A 20,753-nucleotide genomic window follows, 5' to 3' on the forward strand; every position below is an offset into this window, starting at 1 on the left:
ATTACATATGTGATGTTATGAAAATACCTGGGGTTTTTTCCATGAACTGGAGGGGTGTGAGGTGGAAATATGCATTGAGAGCTGTTTCTTCCTTTTTGACTTTTGTATCTAATTCTATTCTACCCAAATAGACCTCTTGGGAGACTGTAGGGGGAAAGAAGAAAAGCCTTGGAAAGGAAAGTTCAGAAAACAAAGAGAACAGAGAAAAACGAGGGGACAGAGAAGTGAGTCGCAGACGGGGAAGTTCCAACAGACGGGGAAGAGGAGGCAGCCATGGCCGAGAGTGTATGTATAGGGGTTCTTTTTTAAAGATTCAGACACTTTTCTTGCACCTGAAACTGGCTGAGTTGAGAGTGACTGCTTAATGGAGTAAAGTCCATCTGAGCTATAGCTCAGTGCTGAAGGGATCATAACTTGTTGGTGCGACAGGTATGCTTGATCTGTCTATGTGACTTGGTTTTGGGATGGTCTGTGCTTGTTCAGAGACACTCAAATTAATTTGAATTTCTGACCTTTTTTCACTAATTGATCTTGTACAAATTGCTGTTCTTTATGTAAGTTTTAGAACTGAGTCTTTGTAAGACTGTTTGACTGGAAGTATGTTGCTGCACAGCTGATAGACTTTTTTGTTTCTTTTGATGAAAAAATTATCCAGCTTTGACTCCATCTTCTTTTAGGAGTGGGAGAACCTGAAGATGTTCTCATCTTCTCATAGGGGGAATTAAAAGATTGGGATCACTATAAATCTGTAGCATATATTACACACATAGGCCAACCAAAGGTGAGTTTTTACAACAGAGAAAATTCTTTGTGAGCTGAAACATTTAAAAATTCGCTACAGTTTATACAGGTGCAATAATACATTGTGCAAAAGCAAACTGATGTTTCCAAGTTAGGTAGCATCATATTAGATCACCATTGGATTCACGTTGCTTTTTTCAAAGTTTTATCAGAAGTATCAAAGCTGTATACGTCATCTGTAAGGGACATATACAACACTGACAGATGAGCAGAGAAGCTGGAGTGAAAAAAATGTTTAGCTTTTCACTTAAATCAGAAAAAGTATTTACAGTATTAGCCAACTCTTCTAATGTGTTATTGCAATATATTCAAATATTGTGCCAGTGTAGACATTGTGAATCTTTGTAGAAGAGAGTAACGTCAAGATAGGAAAAAATATTAATAAAACTTGCAGCTATGCATAGAACAAATTGAAATTGGATCCATCAAAATGAAAGGGAGGGGCAAAATTTTTGCTAGAGCCAGATGCTGCTTGTCTCTTTTTGTAAAGTGGAATTAAAGATTTTTCAGATGGTTACCAAATCTTGATATTCTCTTCCGAGCTTTCCAGTCCAAGCATTAATGATTTTGTTGCTGCCATTAGGAAAAGTTGTGCAGTACAAAATCTCAGCAGTGTTTTAAGCAGCCAGTCTTTTTTTTTTTTTTTTTCTTCAAGGCGACAGCCATCTTTCAGAGTACCTCCTCAGGAGTTTTCCACAAAATAGTTATGTTGCAGTGCTTTTCTAATGCCTCACCTTCACCCAGTTGTCATCCCTCTGATTTAAATACAGAGGAGAGTTCTTTTAAGTTTCCCTGGTTGTACAGGGATGTGGTATGGGCAGACAGGAGAAGAGTTGGTGTTCTTGCTTATCCCTTATTATTTCACTGTTGCTACCAGTGCATTATCAAGGAAGCATGGTATGAGGCATCTTTATTTCCTACCTCGTTAAAGAGGTGAGGCCATAATTAATTTAATAGTGTAGGCTGCAAAACACTACTGGTTTTTTGTTTGTTTGGGGTTTTTTTTCCACCAAAAAACAGAAGTGTGTCTGCTGAGGGACATTTCCCTCTTATTAGATATTTTGCTTCCTAATTGTCCAGTGCAAAGTAAATATAACTTGCTTGTAGTTAGGTCCCCAAAGAAGAGGGGTGATTGAGATCTGTTGACCAGCCCACTTGAAAATCTTGCCTTTTCTTTTGGAGTTCAGGTTAAGCAGATGGCTATATTGTCTCATGTATAAGTCTCTAAAGCTTCTCTTAAGCTGTCCTCTCTCCACAGTTAGATCTGAAGAGAATGGGGTGGACAACAATCAAGGAGACAAGCCTTCAGACCGTGGGAAACGTGGCCGTGGGAGAGGTGAGATGGTGGCATTGGTGTGGGGCTGGCAGTGATTTCATGTCCTGAACTGGAACTCTCCCATTTATGTCTTTAAACGCTTCTTTTTAAGCATTTGCTGGTTATCCTTTCATTCCATAAACACTTCAGTCACCTTTAATTTAGGTACATCCCCCTCCCTTACCCCTTGTCATGTCTTGGTCTCAGAAAACTTAAAAGAATTGACACAAGTCACCTTTATGGTAATTTCCTCCTCCACCTCCTCTTTGTGAACAGAGAAGGACTGGTGGATGATGTGGTGGTTGGAGGCCGACTAGGGCACAGCGATCATGAACTAATAGAGTTCTCTATTCTTAGGGAGGCCAGGAGAGGGGGAAGCAGAACTGACATCCTGGACTTCCAAAGGGCTGACTTTGTCTTGCTTAGGCACCTGCTTGACAGGGTCCCTTGGGAGATGATCCTGAAGGGTATAGGGGTCCAGGAAGGCTGGGTGCTCTTTAAGAAGGAAGTGTTAATGGCTCAGGAACAGGCAGTCCCCAGGTGCTGTAAGAGAAGCCGGCAACAGAGAAGACCACCCTGGCTGAACAGGGAGCTTTGGCTGCAGCACAGGGAGCTTTGGCTGCAGCTCAGGGAGAAAAGGAGAGTTTACGGCCTTTGGAAGAAGGGGCTAGCCACTCACAGTGATTACAAAGAGGCTGTGAGGCTATGCAGGGTGGAAATCAGGAGGTCTAAAGCCCAGCTGGAAATTAATCTGGCTTCAGCAATCAAGGACAACAAGAAATGTTTCTATAAGTATGTCAACAGCAAAAGAAAGACCAGGGAGAGCCTCCATCCCCTGCTAGATGCAGGAGGAAACATGGTAACAAGTGATGAGGAAAAGGCTGAGGTGCTTAATGCCTTCTTTGCCTCGGTCTTTAATAACAAGACTAGTTGTACTGAGGGAATCCAGCCTCCTCAGCCAGAAGACAGAGACTGGGAGAACGACCCCCCCGCAATCCAGGAGGAGACAGTCAGTGACCTACTGCATCACATAGACACACACAAGTCTATGGGACCGGGTGGGATACACCCGAGGGTGCTGAAGGAGCTGGCTGGGGTGCTCGCCAAGCCACTCTCCATCATTTACCAGCAGTCCTGGCTGACCGGGGAGGTCCCGACAGATTGGAAATTGGCCAATGTGACGCCCAGAGATAAGAAGGGTCAGAAGGATGATCCGGGAAATTACAGGCCTGTCAGCTTGACTTCGGTGCCTGGGAAGCTGATGGAGCAGCTCATCCTGAGTACCATCATACAACACATGCGGGACAACCAGATGATCAGGCCCAGTCAGCATGGGTTTATGAAAGGCAGGTCCTGCTTGGCAAACCTGATCTCCTTCTACGACAGGGCGACCTGCTTATTGGATGAGGGAAAGGCTGTGGATGTTGTTTACCTTGACTTTAGCAAGGCCTTTGACACCGTTTCCCACAGCATTCTCCTGGAGAAACTGGCTGCTCGTGGCTTGGATGGGCACACGCTTTGCTGGGTAAAAAACTGGCTGGCTGGCCGGGCCCAAAGAGTGGTGGTGAATGGAGTTAAATCCAGTTGGCGGCCGGTCACGAGTGGTGTCCCCCAGGGCTCGGTTTTGGGGCCACTCCTGTTTAACATCTTTATTGATGATCTAGACGAGGGGAACGAGTGCACCCTCAGTAAGTTTGCAGACGACACCAAGTTGGGTGGGAGTGTTGATCTGCTCGAGGGTAGGGAGGCTCTGCAGAGAGACCTGGACAGGCTGGAGCGATGGGCTGAGGCCAACTGGAGGAGTTTCAATAAGGCCAAATGCCGGGTGCTGCACTTGGGCCACAACAACCCCCAGCAGCGCTACAGGCTTGGGGAGGAGTGGCTGGAGAGCATGTTAATTTCAAATACAGTCTATTTTTTGCTTTGTAACATTATGAACAATACACTACTTCTGTTGTCAACACTGTAGCTCTATAGATGAATATCATGTCTCAAGCCAGATCACTTAATCATCAGATCAAACTGGCGTATTTGAAGAAATAGGAACAACTTCAACCAGTTACTGTTCACTGTCTTAGTGTACATAGTATTACTGTATCTCTCTATCAGATACTTTAGACTGTACATTCACGTGAGCAAGGTATCTTAAAGAAGTGTTCTCAACCATCTGTGATAAACCCTTGAATGACTTCAGGATTGTTATATTATAAGTGTGTGTGGCAGGAAATACCTAATTTAATTTTATAATGCAAGCCCTTGATATCTGCAGGGAGTTGTATAAAGCTGTTTAATTCACTTCTCAGTATTTCAGGGATGCATGACCTTCTTTCTTTGGATATTAGTAGAAATAATAATAAAAAAGCTTCCTGCCATTTCATTCATTAGTCTTTCTTTTCTGTTACACAGAATAGTCAAATATGGGATAAAGCACTTCAGCTGAAAGTAAATAGATTGCTGGTAATCACCACAGAACCCTTTTTAGAAATGTTTCATGCAGAGGGGGTGTGTGTAGGAATCTAGGCATTGGATACAAAATTAGGGGTCAGCTAATATCTGAGCAACCCACTGTCTCTCTATTTTAAGCTACCTTCTCAGGCTATTTTACTGTCTGCTTTCTAGGGGAAGATTTGCTGGGCCATCGTATTACTGCTTCACTGTAGAACAACCTAATTTTAAGAAATGGTATGCACTGAAAATAGTAGAAATGGGATTGATACTGGGGTGATGATCTGCTGTTTACTGAGGGGGGGAAACACCTGATACCGAATATTTCAACATTGGTGGTGTAGGCACTAGCTTCCTTGTGCAGTAGATCTTCTGTTAACGACTGTGTGATGTTCCTTGCAGCTTTATGGGGTAGTAGGTATACAGTATACAAACACCACTGGTTGCTGGTATGCAGGAGATCAGGAATTTGAAGTAGATATGTGTTATTGACTGATTAACAGAAAGCAAAAATGCATCACAAGATGTGTTTCAGGACACATGCTAGTTGAAATTTCTCTGCCCTTAATCTTAGCTTGCTAAACTGAGGGTGTAAACTTTGGCATGGAAAGGAGTCAAGGAATTTCTTTTTTTTTAAGATGGCCTTCCCATCTGTCTTTTCAGACCTGAATTTCTTGAAGGAGCTTAATTTAGATATAAAAAATACTATAATGGTGATGAATAGTAATTGCATCAAAATGATTATGCTTAGGTGTCAGTATTGCAAGGATTTATAACTTTCTGGAATGGAGTCTCGTGAAGGAATTATGGAGGAAGATGGTTATGTCTTTAGGATTGTCAGATCTAGAAATGTTACCTCATTTGTGTTTAATCAGCTGCAGTGTTATATACAAATTGACAAACTTTACAGGCGCAATTTTTTTTTTTTTTAATGCTGCTGTTTTGTATTGTTCTCGGGTCTTCAATTTTAAGTGAAGGTCTGGTTCTCCCACTGTCCTCTACTCCATGTTGAAAAGGATGCGGTAGAGCTTAGAAAAGGCTTTTGAAGGTTCTGGGAAGACTGCATTTATGGGGTGCAAGAAATAAGCAGACTAGGACTTATCTGGCTGTGAGAGAGGGCTGAGGGGGTGTATAGTAGAGATCTGTAAAATTTCTGCAGAGAAGGTTCTGTGAGGAAATCAATTGATCACTCCCAAGTATGCAAATGAGGGAATATTAAATGAAATCGGTAGGTTGCAGGTTCAAAATGAACTTACGGAGGTGGTTCTTCATACATGTAGTTAACCTGAGGAACTCCTTTCAATAAGATGATGTGGGTGCTGAAAATTTACACACACAGAGACTTGACAATTACATCCTTAAAAAAGAACCACAGCAAGAAAAGGAAAAATCACTGAGGGTTTTGATGTATGTAAATTATCTTTGGCTGAGGAAGTTTGAGCTACAAATGGTTGAAGACGGGGAGAGTGTCCAGAGAAACTGCACTGTGGTTTAAGTTCTTTGTACTCTTCCCTAGATATCTAATTGACCATAGCTGATAATGGGATAGCAGGTAGATCAACTTTTGGACTTGATTCAGCATAGAAATTCTTACAGATTCATGTGTAGCAATTCTCCTGGTTTGCAGAGTGAAAATGGATTTGTTGCTTTTACATCTGTTCTGTGATTTCCTTTGTTTTGCTGATTAGGGATATCAATTAAACTCAGACACCAGAGTGAAAAGAGCAGGCGTATTTTACTAGAAATAACTAAATAATATAACAGAATAATATAGAAAACATACAGTAAGAAAAGACAAAGTAGTGCGCTTAAACAAATAGGAAAATACAGGGTAATGCATCAAATCATTACTACCTGAGAGAGAGAATAGTGATTAAGAAAGATCCATCACCACTTGCATACGTTACCATCATCCAGACCCGCAGTCGCTGGGCAGCCCCGGTTACAGCGAGGATTTGGAGAGCCTGTCCCGGCAAGTGGGAAATCCTACGCGGTGTGTCCACCCGTAGGTGAGGCTTCCAAAGTCGCTGTGAGCGGGCCCAGCCTTATATACCTAAAAATCAGTAAGCCAGAATAGCTGGCACCTTTGTTTTAAGCGGAAATATCTGGTTTTCATCTCACATTAGGTTCCCCCAGAGCCTGGCCAGGGCTCAAGGGAGAAGCTAAGGGAGTTTCCCAGCTTATCTAGTTGATTTATGAGCAAGGTCGCACACCAGGTCACAGGGCCAGACAACTGTCTCTGTGGCCCTGTTATCTTGCTCACACACACAAAGGAGGATACATTCAAGATAGACATGTTTTATGGTGTTTAAGCTACATCTTCTATGCATATTTCACTAATGACTACATACTGGGTTAGCAGTTTCAGTTCAGGGCCTGTTGCTCAGGCTTCAGTATTCCCACCTTTTACATCAGACTAGGTGGTTTGCTATAACTTAGTATAATACCTATTAGCACAATGGTTATCAGTTATAAAATATACAGGATTCATCTATAGGTCAACTCTGGCTTGGGCTTATTGTCCAAGCCTTAGCACTTCATTCGGTCCTTTGACCTATAGGTGAATCACGGCTCTCAAACCATCTCTATGGTTAGTGACATTAGTTTTCGTTCATCAGTTGATGATGTTTTGTCAGGCGTGTCCCGATCCAATATCAGGGAGGGTTCTTAAACGATCTCAGTAGTGATCTTAAGACACAAACGAGGTTAGATGCCATACAGCCTTGTAAACTCTATTTCCTGTAACAAGCAATAATAGCGACAGGACAGAGGGAAGAAGAAAGAAAAAGTCAGAATACCTAAGCAAGCAAACAGAAGAGATGCAGCAAAATCAGTTACTACCAGCACGAATCCAGTGACGTCCTGTTGGCTCGGTCTCTCCTGAAATCTCAGCTCTGACCCCTGAGAGAGGAGTACGCAGTCTTTTTATTGTCCAAGTCCCCACAGTTTCTCCAGAGTCCCCCCATTTCCACGGAGCTCATTGTCATACGTGCCGCCCCGTGTTCCTCCAGGTGCGCATGTCCAGGTGTTCACAGTGGTCGTGCTGGAGGAGGGGTGTCGGCCTGTGGCGTCTTCAGCTTCCGCACGCCTTCCTCGCCCTGATTTCTTCTCCACCTGGCTCGTGCGCAAGCGCAGCTTGGCAGGCACTGCCAAGGATGTTGTTGTTCTGGCTTCAGGCAGATATGGTGGTTTCTTCGGGGACAATTCATCTCCTTCAGAGCGTACTCCTTCACGGCGACAGGATGTTGAGGCCAGGTAGTGGTAGTGGTGCGGCAGCAATGTCGAGGCAATACAGTCTCTCACACTGCCCCATGGCTTGACATTGCTGTCCTCGTGGTGGTGCGAAGGATAGAGATATAAAGAGAGAGAGAAAGAAAGGACAGAAATAGCGTGCAACATGACAACTAACGATATTTCTGGCTAACATATAACTAATAACATCTTTAACAGATATATAAATTTTCCATTAATAAACATGTAACTAACAATATCTTTAACAAATACGAATATCTTCCGTTAACAAGCATATAGCTAACAACATCTCTAACAAACATGTCATGCTTAAAATTAACTAACTCTACAAAACCAAAACATTATGTGATCCATTATTTTTCCGTGGTTCTGGCAATATACCACTGAGTGTTGGCGGCCCTGGCAGTCCACGCGGTCTGTTGCCCTCCTCTGCCGAAGTTGGGGTCAGCATACGCAGCAGGAAAATCGCTTTTCACGCCCCTTTATCCTAAGCATGTGTCATCTGGGCCTAGAAACTTCTATCCCAGATTTAAACAAAGGTAAATGAGCAATAACACTACAAATAACAAATAAAACAATATTAACACTGACAATGGTCAACAACATCCTAACCAAACATATAATAAAGGTAACAGTAACAATAACAATGTCAATTAACAATATTTTAACCAAACATATTTAACTAAAATGTGTCCCAGGCTGGGCCTAAGGATGTGCTCCCGGTCCTTGGGGATTGGGGGGAGAAGGTGGTTGTCTGCATGAACAAGTACAATTACAAGATGGTTTATATGGACACTTATAAGACTAACACATACATATCACAAGGGAAAAAATTCTGGTTGTTGCTGTCAATTGTGGAGCTGAAGATGGTCTGGCTCGCTGGAGCTGGGGTCTGCCTTTGCAGCAGGAAAATGGATTTCCATGCCCCCAGCCCAGAGTGCATGTGTGGTTTATGCCTTGGTACCTCCAGCTCGCCTTCATGGGCCCAGTAATGACCTTTTAAAGCCCAGGGCCCATTAGCAAAGGGACCTTCCCCTGATTTGGTGTCTATTGTTTGCTCATAATACTGGCAACAGAATGACCTAAACCCACAAATTCGTTTTCCTCCCATTCTTGGTTAACACTTAGGAAGCCGGAGCTTCCCCCAGAACCAAGGGAGAGGGGAACAGTCACCCAAAGCAATTTTTGCAATGATAGACAATACATCCTAGAAATATTAATAAGACAATGAACATCAACACTATACAAAAATTTAAATTCACATAAGGATCCCCCGTCGTGACTCAGGATAACCTTCTTCCAGGGGGTTTTACCTGCAAGAAAAAGGAAGGAAAAGCTTCTCGGTTCATTTTGAGAACTGGAAGTGGGTTATAATTAGAAAGATGGGATAATCCACCTTGTATTAATTTTGTGCTCCTTTCCATGAGCATCTTTGGCTTTCCAGGTATACTTGTTTATTGGGGTATCCAATACCAATAGTACTGCTCCCACTGTAGGGAGTTCGACTAAGACAGGTTGTCCTGGAAAATGAGATGGATTTCTGGGGTGGTCAGGGCCATGTGGGGCTGGCTTGATGCCCGCAATGCCACTGAATTCCCAGAAACTTCACTGTCTCAGACGGTCCTTGGATTTTTGCAGAGTTAATTTCCCAACCCTTCTGTTTCATGTGATCTACCACTAATTCAAGAACTTGTTGTATTTCCTCCTCATCATTTCCTTGAATCAAAATATCATCTATATAGTGGCTTAATTGTGTGTGAGGAGGCAGCTGTATTTCATCTAAGTGTTCAGCTACAATTCTATAACAGATAGTGGGGCTATGCAACCATCCTTGTGAAAGCAAATGCTTTTCTACAATTGGGATAGTAAAAACTGCACTAGTTAAATCTATTACAGCGTACCAAGTTCCTGGATGTTTCTGAACTTCTTCTATTAAAGTGACGGTGTCTGGCACAGCTGCTGCAAGCGGTGCAGTATGTTTGTTTACTTCTCTAAAATCCACTGTCATTCTCTAGGATCCATCACTCTTCCTGACAGGCCACACCGGACTGCCACCTCAAAACTTCTACATCTAATAAATCTCTAATTGTCTGTGATATCTCTTCATGTCCTCCCAGAATTCTATATTGCCTCATTGTAACTAACTTAGTTGCAGCCAGGATCTACTCAGGAGGCATTTTTTACTTTGCTGACCGTAACAGGTCTGGCACTAATACAGGGTCTAACTCCAAATTGATACTGACCATCAGAAAGATTTAACGTTAGTCTTTTTTGAATGTCTATACCAATTTTATATCCACGAATGGGGACAATCATGACTGAATATAATCGTTTTGGGAGGTTTCCTATTTTCATTTCTATTTGTGTTTGTACAGCTTTAATTTATTTTCCTCCCAAACCTGTAATAATTACATGTTGTCCTTTAAACTTCCTGGGATTCCCATATATTAAGGAGGCCTCTGCTCCAGTGTCAATTAGGGTATTTATAGTTTGTGGGGACCAGTTGTTCTCAATAAAAAACAAACAACAACAACAACAAAAATACTTTAAGCTCTACATGGGGGCATTGGTCCTTTTGCACCCACTGCCCTGGAGCTTGGCCATTAATTCATATGTGCTGATTATAATATTGATTCACCTCACTTGCCTCCTTCAAAGGGTACAAGTCAGAAAATGCTGCCCAATCCTCTTTCACCCCCGGAACCAGTGATCCACTCACGGGGGGCCCTCCGTGGGCAGATGGAGGGTCCCGTTGAGGTTCGAGAAGGGGTGCCACCATAGGCTGAGTTGTCCCTGGATCCTTAGTTTTAGCACTCTGCACTCTCTTGCTAGGTTTATTCAGCCCTCTCTGTGTATATATTCGCCACGGCTCGTTAGTTGGAACACCATAAATTTTTTCATGAGACATGCTGTCTTCTAACAAAGCAGTAAACATTTCCTTACGAGAAATCCTGTTTTCACTGCCTTTAGGGCTGTCTCGAGTATCTCGATTCCCTGCACTCCCTCGGGGGCTCCACTCTTCAAGGTCACGTAACTGTTGCACTTTTTCTGTTACTTCATCGAGGGGATCCCCCATTTCATTAATGCAAAGGGGCATAATTACATTTTTATATGCCGGTGGAACGGTTTTAATCGCTCTGTTTCTCATAGTGACCGACAAAGGATGCCACATCATAAAGTCAGCGTCTCCTACAAAAATAGCTGCTTTCATCCCTTCCTCTTTCATTCGCTGTATACAATCTCGCAAAGTATATCACTGACAGTCAGATGCCAGCCAATCATTCTCTGGAGGATATTTGGATTTACATCCCAGAGCAGCCAGTGTTAACAAATTAATATCCTGAGTGTTGTTTTGAAATGCATCCTGCACAAAAGAATCTGAACTTAAAATCAAAAACCTTTTAGAATCTCCTGCGTCTAGGGTTACCCCTGCCACTCCCTGACCCTGCAAACGCACCATCCAAGAGAGCAAGGATTCCCCCGGTCTCTGCTTAAAGCTTTCAATTATATCATTTACTTCATACTGTGTATAATCCTCTATCATATCCTTCCTCACAGCTTGCCCACTATTAGGATCTCTACCAGGATCCCACTGCACACCCGCTTCTGCAATCACCGCATGCACTTTCTTACAGTTTCTCCTTTTCCTATACTTATATTGTGCTACTCGCACCGCAGATTTCTCCGCCACTGTCTGATAAGTGTCCAGCTTATCAGCAAACAACTTATTCTGGCATTGCAACATCACTATTTGACTCTGTAAATCACATATCTGTCGCTCCATCTGGGAGCGCTCCAACAACAGCCTCTCTTTACTCTGGGGTTGTTTTCTACATGTAGTTAACAAAATCCACCCTCGTTTACTTGAATTTGTAGTTTCTTTTCCTTTTTCAATAGGTACCTTTTCATACAATTTAAAACATCCAATGATCACTTCAAATAATGGCATTTTTGTCGGATCCCACTTCTGACACCAATTTTGCTGATCAGGGATATCAATTAAACTCAGACACCAGAGTGAAAAGAGCAGGCATATTTTACTACAAATAACTAAATAATATAACAGAATAATACAGAAAACATACAGTAAGAAAAGACAGAATAGTGCACTTAAACAAATAGGAAAATACAGGGTAATGCATCTGTCGGAGTCACCATTAGCCGGGGTCCTTATTTCTCCGTGCGGGAATAGAAACGACGCAACACCAATGTGATGATCAGGTCGTCCATCTTTTTTATTATAGTTATTGTTGTTATCTTCTATTCCTTTTCTGGTTACATTTATACTCTACTAAGTTCCGTACACGCACTCATCTATCTTCTAATAGGCTACAGGTCATCTACACGCGCTGTTCACGCGCCTCTACAAGCATTTGCATTGGTTAATTGCAATTAGCACATAAAGCCCAAAACTTGCCAAAACTCCCTTATCTCATACCCTGTTTTGCTCAGACTTGTGTGCTTTTGCTGACCACAGGTGTTTCTCACTTATCTGCTATCTTGTGTGTTTTTGCCAGCCTTATTTTGCTGGCCTTGTCTTCGTCCTTGCATTCTTCTGTCTGCACTAACTTTCTCCCAGCGCGGCCCAGACTCCTACATGCATCAAATCATTACTACCTGAGAGAGAATAGTGATTAAGAGAGATCCATCACCACTTGCATACGTTACCATCGTCCAGATCCGCAGTCGCTGGGCAGCCCCGGTTACAGCGAGGATTTGGAGAGCCTGTCCCTGCAAGTGGGAAATCCTACGCGGTGCGTCCACCCGTAGGTGAGGCTTCCAAAGTCGCTGTGAGCGGGCCCAGCCTTATATACCTAAAAATCAGCAAGCCAGAATAGCTGGCACCTTTGTTTTTAGCGGAAATATCTGGTTTTCATCTCACGTTAGGTTCCCCCCAGAGCCTGGCCAGGGCTTAAGGGAGAAGCTAAGGGAGTTTCCCTGCTTATCTAGTTAATTTATGAGCAAGGTCACAAGGCCAGACAACTGTTTCTGTGGCCTTGTTATCTTGCTCACACATAAAGAAATATAAGGATACATTCAAGATAGACATGTTTTATGATGTTTAAGCTATGTCTTCTATGCATATTTCACTAATGACTACATACGGAGTTAGCAGTTTCAGTTCAGGGCTTGTTGTTCAGGCTTCAATACTCCCACCTTTTACATCAGAATAGGTGGTTTGTTATAACTTAGTACAATACCTATTGATACAATGCTTGTCAATTATAAAACATACAGGATTCATCTATAGGTCAACTCTGGCTTGGGCTTATTGTCCAAGCCTTAGCACTTCACCCTTCCTCTTTGTTTTTTTCGGAGCAACAAGAGCATGCCATAAATGTGGATGCCGACATGAAATTTTGTTCTAGCAAAACAGGGGAAAAAAAATGCAAGGGAAAAACATGATATTTTAATTTTGGACTTAATCAGCCTGACAAGCAGCCTTTCAAACTTCTGTTTTTTCTGCTGGCTGTATAAGAAAGCAAAGCAGGTTACCCTTTTTGTAAATATCTATGACTCTATCCCAGCTTGCATTCTTGATTTATTTTTTTTAATGTTTTTTAGGTAACTATGCTATCCTTGAAAAAAATGAGCTTCTGTAACCATGTGTTGGGTTTGTGTGTGTGGCGGGGGGGGTTTGGTAGCAGGGGCTACAGCGGTGGCCCCCTGCGAGAAGCTTCTCAAAGCTCCCCCAGTTCCAAGTTGGCCCTGCCTCTGGCCAAGGCCGAGCCACTTAGCGATGGTGGCTGGACCTCTGTGATAACATATTTAAGAAGGGGAATCTGGGAGGAGGAGTTGGAGTTGTGAGGGTGACACCTATGCAAACACTGAGGTCAGTGGAAAGAAGGGGGAGGAGGTGCACCAGAGCAGAGACTCCCCTGCAGCCCATGTAGGTCCACAGTGGAGCAGATGCCCGCCTGCAGCCCATGGAGGACTCCATGCCGGAGCAGGTGGCTGTGCCTGAAGAAGGCCAGGACTCTGTGGGAAGCCCCTGCTGGAGCAGTCTGTATCTGGGAGAATTGCAGCCCACAGGAGGGACCCACACTGGAGCAGCTCAGGAAGAGCTGCGGCCTGTGGGAAGGGCTCATGTTGGAGAAAGTTTGTGGAGGACTGTCTCCTGTGAGAAATCGGGAGCAAAGCTGAGCCTGGGAAGAAAGGAGGGGTGGGGGGAAGGTGTTTTTAGGATGTGGTTATACTTCTCACTGTCCTACTCTGTTAAGTGTTGGCTTTGTTAGTGTTTGAATTAAATTGATGTTCTTTTTCTTCCCTTAATGAGTCTGTCTTTTGCCTGTGACCATAATGGTGCTTACCTCTGACTACACAGTAACTGAACAGCCCTGATCTCTGCTCTGGAAATGCAGAGCCAGCCATCCTCCCAGTAGACACTGAGGTGCCGGAAGCTTAAGCCTTATGAAGACATAAGGAAGCTAAGTTTAGAAAGTTTGTATTCTAGGTATTCCACACTACCAAAACTGGATCAGTTTTATATACTGCATGTACTGATCCAGTGCTTCTAGCTTTATGATGACTAATAAGACAAAAGTGATTTGAATTATTAAATATAACTTCAGTGTTTGTTTTGGTGGTGTAGTTGGAGGTAAGCACACATCTAGGGTGTTTCCTGCCCTTCCAGTCTGTATTTCCTTTTCCTTTCAGCTGTTCTTAGGCCTCTTAACCGTAAAGTGTCTTCATCTGATTTAAACCTGTCAGTGTGAAAATCTGAGTTTTGAAATAAAGCACCTGTGTTGCAGTGGAAGGATTTAGGTCTGCAAACTCGGCAAACTGGATTTTCTACAGAATAGGCTATTAAGTTAATGGGCTAGTCCCATCTGAGTTGTGGTACTACACGCTTTTCTCATGCTCCCATGTAGTGTACATTTGTTTTGGGGGAAGAAACGTTGTGAATGAGATGAATGATTCTTTCCATGCATGGATGGTACCAGAATGAAGACCTGATTGTGTGATTATGAGTGTTTTGAACTCCCAATGGGTTTTAGTGGAAACAGAAAATCTTGCCACCTGCCTGGGTACAAGTGTAGACTTCTCTAGAATTCATTCCAGAAAAGAAAAATGCGAATTGAATAAGTGATGGCTAATGTGAACCTAGTCAACTGAGGGAGATGTGCTGGAGAGCGGGAAAAAAACCCCAACAATACACAGTTGAACAGAGTTACAATGTTAAAGGAAATAAAAACATGCTTTAAATAGTTCATCGTTTAAAATGATGTTGGATAAGGGATAGTAGCAGGAGTGTTGATCAGAATCAACTTTAAGCATAGTTCCCTAGTCCTGGTTTCCTGGAATAGAAATGAGTAAGCAATGCTGTCTTGATACTTTAGGCGGCTGTTTGTAGATCCAAGTGTAAAGGAGTGTGAAGAAATGTTATGAGGGTTTATATGAGGCAGGGCAGTAATTTTGTTCTTTGCCTGATGTCTGTCATTTGCTTTTGTGCTCTGTATGCTAACTGATTGTAAGAAAGTCCATTCCTTTAGACTCACTAAAAGATTTAATGAGCTACTGCCAAATTACTTGTTCTCTTTTTGTGGGTAGATAAAAACGTTGATAGAAGAAGTGCTGATTGTGAATTACCACAGGGAAAAAAAAACTTTTTGTAAATATTGACCGTTTCGATCTAAACCATATATACACATCTTCTTAGAGTAGTGTTAATGTTTATGTTACAAGCATAAGCTGGCATTACTGCTGGGAGGAATTGGTCCTGTTTGTCTCCTGGTGCATTCAAACTTTATCAGAGGATTGATCTAAGTTTAAAACTAACCAAGCCAAAAAAAGAAAAAAAGGAGCAGGCAGTGTGGTAGCTGGGGGCAACAGGTTTTTTTGGTGGCTTATCCTGGTGTAAAGGTGACTGGATTTCTGGCATTTAGCAAGCAGGGAACTGGTTTGGAGAGCTGATCCAACAGTGAACTAATAATTTAGTTTTCTGATGGTGGTTTTGTGCTCACTCACTGGTATGTGCAAAACTGACGGTGCAGGAAAGAGAACAGAGCTTGTGATCACTGCTGAGAAAGATCTCTGTTGTAGTAGTTCTGATTTAAATGGGTTTAAGCTGCTGTGGGATTGCATGCTCAGAATTTGGGTCCCTGCTCTGAATTGTGGTGTGAAGCCCCATTTGCTCACTGACGTTTTAGTCACTGTTAAAAAGCATCAAAAGTTTTCAAATACCTGATGGACATTCATAGTTGCTTCATGACTAACTTCTCTGTGTTAGAAGACTGTGCCTTCTAATTGGTTTAAGGCCATGTTTTAATTTTGGCAGCTGAGAGAAGTAACTTTCTTAGCATGAGAATTTAAGAATATATTAGTGATCTGGTTGTGTCAAAGAGAATATCAGCCCTTCCCACTGGCATCTTGCATTAATGACCATGATATATGAGATTCTGTGTGCAAGTTAGGGTGGTCTTTCAGTGGTGAGTACTCATTGTCCCATATTTTGAATTAGTTCTACATAAGTGTCTTTTCTAGCTTTGAATTTAATGCTTCCTGTAACTTCACTGGTTTAGTACTTTCCTTTTATCTTCATTAGCATGCTTTCCGTTGCATTTGTTGATTTAACTTAATTTCAGTTTTGACAGAAAGCATAGACACAGCTTTATGAAGTTAAGGGAATTCACTTTGAATTTCAATCTTAGGATTAACTTTCAAAGTGATCTGTTATAAAAAAACCCTTACTGGCTAGTAGTCTAAGATTGTGCATGGAACTTCAGAGTATAGGGGTGCAGGAAGTCTGGACGCTCTTTAAGAAGGAAGTCTTAATGGCTCAGGAGCAGGTGGTCCCCAGGTGCTGTAAGAGAAGCCAGCGACAGAGAAGACCACCCTGGCTAAACAGGGAGCTTTGGCTGCAGCTCAGGGAGAAAAGGAGAGTTTACAGCCTTTGGAAGAAGGGGCTAGCCACTCACAGTGATTACAAAGAGGCTGTGAGGCTATGCAGGGCAGAAATCAGGAGGTCGAAAGCCCAGCTGGAAATTAATCTGGCTTCAGCAATCAAGGATAACAAGAAATGTTTCTATAAGTATGTCAACAGCAAAAGAAAGACCAGGGAGAGCCTCCATCCCCTGCTAGATGCAGGAGGAAACATGGTAACAAGTGATGAGGAAAAGGCTGAGGTGCTTAATGCCTTCTTTGCCTCAGTCTTTAATAACAAGACTAGTTGTATTGAGGGAATCCAGCCTCCTCAGCCAGAAGACAGAGACTGGGAGAACGACCCCCCCGCAATCCAGGATGAGACAGTCAGTGACCTACTGCATCACATAGACACACACAAGTCTATGGGACCGGGTGGGATACACCCGAGGGTGCTGAAGGAGCTGGCTGGGGTGCTCGCCAAGCCACTCTCCATCATTTACCAGCAGTCCTGGCTGACCGGGGAGGTCCCGACAGATTGGAAATTGGCCAATGTGACGCCCAGAGATAAGAAGGGTCAGAAGGATGATCCGGGAAATTACAGGCCTGTCAGCTTGACTTCGGTGCCTGGGAAGCTGATGGAGCAGCTCATCCTGAGTACCATCATACAACACATGCGGGACAACCAGATGATCAGGCCCAGTCAGCATGGGTTTATGAAAGGCAGGTCCTGCTTGACAAACCTGATCTCCTTCTACGACAGGGCGACCTGCTTATTGGATGAGGGAAAGGCTGTGGATGTTGTCTACCTTGACTTTAGCAAGGGCTTTGACACCGTTTCCCACAGCATTCTCCTGGCAAAACTGACTACTCGCGGCTTGGATGGGCACACGCTTTGCTGGGTAAAAAACTGGCTGGATGGCCGGGCCCAAAGAGTGGTGGTGAACGGAGTTAAATCCAGTTGGCGGCCGGTCACGAGTGGTGTCCCCCAGGGCTCGGTTTTGGGGCCACTCCTGTTTAACATCTTTATTGATGATCTAGACGAGGGGATCGAGTGCACCCTCAGTAAGTTTGCAGATGACACCAAGTTGGGTGGGAGTGTTGATCTGCTCGAGGGTAGGGAGGCTCTGCAGAGAGATCTGGACAGGCTGGAGCGATGGGCTGAGGCCAACTGGAGGAGTTTCAATAAGGCCAAATGCCGGGTGCTGCACTTGGGCCACAACAACCCCCAGCAGCGCTACAGGCTTGGGGAGGAGTGGCTGGAGAGCTGCCAATCAGAGAGGGACCTGGGGGTGTTGATTGACAGCCGGCTGAACATGAGCCAGCAGTGTGCCCAGGTGGCCAAGAAGGCCAATGGCATCCTGGCTTGTATCAGAAATAGCGTGGCCAGCAGGGACAGGGAAGTGATCTTACCCCTGTACTCGGCACTGGTGAGGCCGCACCTCGATGACTGTGTTCAGTTTTGGGCCCCTCACTACAAAAAGGACATTGAATGACTCGAGCGTGTCCAGAGAAGGGCAACGAAGCTGGTGCAGGGTCTGGAGCACATGTCGTACGAGGAGCGGCTGAGGGAACTGGGGTTGTTTAGTCTGGAGAAGAGGAGGCTGAGGGGAGACCTCATCGCCCTCTACAGCTACCTGAAAGGAGGTTGCAGAGAGCTGGGGATGAGCCTCTTTAACCAAGTAACAAGCGATAGGACAAGAGGTAATGGCCTCAAGTTGCGCCAGGGAAGGTTTAGACTGGATATTAGGAAGCATTTCTTTACAGAACGGGTTGTTAGGCGTTGGAATGGGCTGCCCAGGGAGGTGGTGGAGTCCCCATCCCTGGAGGTGTTTAAGAGTCGGGTTGACATAGCGCTGAGAGATATGGTGTAGTTGGGAACTGTCAGTTGTAGGTTAATGGTTGGACTGGATGATCTTCAAGGTCTTTTCCAACCTAGATGATTCTGTGAACAACATGATTTCTTTTTAGCACTTTCTGAAATTGTTAGAGGTTTTTATTGTTGTTTTTAGGCAGTAGTTTATTGTGCCAATGCTGGTATGGCGTCTTACATATGCCTCACTTGCTAAAACTTCATCTTCTGTTTATTATGCTAAGGTTATTCTTTCAGACTTTTGCACTTGGGAGGCTGGGGAGACTTACCTCCTCTTCTAAAATATATTTGTTCTTTCATGCTAATTATTCCAACTGATTTCTCTGTATTTAATATCCACCTCACTCAAAAATATTTCTGCTTGACTGTTTCTATGGTTCACAGCTCCCACTTGGTCTTGTAGCTGAGCTTGTCAAAAACCTGTTGTGCATCATTAGTAAATGGTGTTTAATGCTGCATTGATAGCTGTAGGAAGTAAATTTATTACATAGATGTGTCACATCCCACTCAGACGAGTGAGACAAGTGACTTAGATTAGTAATTCCCCAATGGAATTGACAATGGTGAGATAAGTCTTAAAGTCCAGATGCAGACATTTATTAACTTCCCACAATGTACTAATTGGATGCACGATAATTGGCTAAGTATATAATGAGTTATGGCAAGCAATACAGTATGCTTTGCGTTATCTGATGATTATAAGGAAAAAGGGGAAAAAAAACCGCAAACAAACAAAAGAAGAGAGATAGAGAGAGAGAATAGAGAAAGAGATCACCGGTGTGGGTTCCTGCATTGGTCCCATCTGAATTCGTCAGGGATGCATCCGTCGTCTTCACTTCTTCATGTCTTCTTTCTTTCTATATTTCACTCCTCACCACCCCCTCAGTTTATGCACACCTTCCTTGGGTCCGTCCCCTAGGTCAACCCACATACCTATGTGATGATGCGGAAGTCTTGGACACAACTTAGACGATCAGTATGATCAAGTTGATGCCACTTTATTAAAGGCTACACAGCAATTTATACTCTATCACAAGCTTCACGCGCCGCTATCTTATTGCTAATAGGCTAAAGCTACTTGTTCACGCACCCTTCTGCCCTCTATGATTGGTCCCGGTGTGGTGTCCACGTGCTGCTCTCCCCCCAGGTAGACCCCCTGTTTTCGACATTCCAACATCTTTATCTCTTGGGCAGGAATGTAGTTTCTCAGGCCGTCTCGGCCTTGTTTGTGTCCTTGAACACAGCTGCAGCTTGCTGTTACAGTGAGGCCCCTTGGTCTGGATCGCTCACAACATGTCCGTTGTTCTCCAGCGATGCCACAAATCCCCCTTTTTGTTTTTGAGCGATCCAGACCCCCCTGTGGTCCTGTGCTAAAAACATTGCACCGACAGTCCTCTGCAGGGCCCTTTGCAGAAGGCCTATAAGGCAAGGCAACGTTGAGAGCACAGTCACTACAATCAAAAGGACTACTCCGACAGTTTTGACTAATGTTATCAACCAACCAGATAATCCCCAACCTTTAAACATCCTTGTCAGCCAGTCCAAGCCATCATCTTCTGTTAAGCGTTTGACTCCATCCTTCAATTGCTGAATGCTTTTAAAAACAGATTCTGAATGATCAGATAGATTCATACAACACATTCCTCCAAATTCAGCACAACCATGTCCTTGCGCTAGAAGCAAAAAATCAATCGCAGCTCTATTTTGTAACATAGTATGTCTGACACTATCAGCATCAGTTAAAAGGCCACTTAAAGCCAAAGAAGTAGCATTAGTTTGTTTGCTAAGTCAACACCCTAATTTATTTTAAGGAGTTAAAGCATTCGCAACGCCAACTCCTGGTGCTAACACGGAGGCTGGTATGATTTCTCCTGGATTCCAAAATTCAGTGTTATCACGACAGGAACTGCTAAACTGATGAACAGTCCTTTGGACTCGCTTATGTTTTCGAGTCAAATTCAGAATCATTGACACATTTGGTGTTAATAACGTGAGGTGTCTGAGGCTACATGGGCCTCCGTTCAGTTTAGATGGAACGCTTCCCCAGGCACGATCTCCGCAGATTAAAAACACACCAGGAGGTAGCGTGAGAGGAGCAACAGAGGATTGTGAAGCATTAAGTGCAGTATAATTACACCATGCAGTAGCATTGTGATAAACAATACTGGTTGCATTAACATTTTGACTTCAGCGAGCAGTCTTGTT

The 20,753-nt window shown here is 43.5% G+C and overlaps 1 protein-coding gene across 6 annotated transcripts in view; it reads left to right on the top strand.

Moving 5' to 3' along the window:
• The window catches only part of LOC141917551 (ubiquitin-associated protein 2-like), a 138,781-nt gene that overhangs the window by 43,865 nt on the left and 74,163 nt on the right, over nt 1-20,753 (top strand). For all 6 annotated transcript variants that reach the window (XM_074810804.1, XM_074810808.1, XM_074810805.1 and 3 more), the window contains 2 exons: nt 132-285; nt 2,060-2,137. In XM_074810804.1, coding sequence (XP_074666905.1) covers nt 132-285; nt 2,060-2,137 — 232 coding nt within the window. The remainder of the gene's footprint in view (nt 1-131; nt 286-2,059; nt 2,138-20,753) is intronic.

Source organism: Strix aluco, chromosome W, assembly GCF_031877795.1.
Source record: "Strix aluco isolate bStrAlu1 chromosome W, bStrAlu1.hap1, whole genome shotgun sequence".
Taxonomy (NCBI): Eukaryota; Metazoa; Chordata; class Aves; order Strigiformes; family Strigidae; genus Strix; species Strix aluco.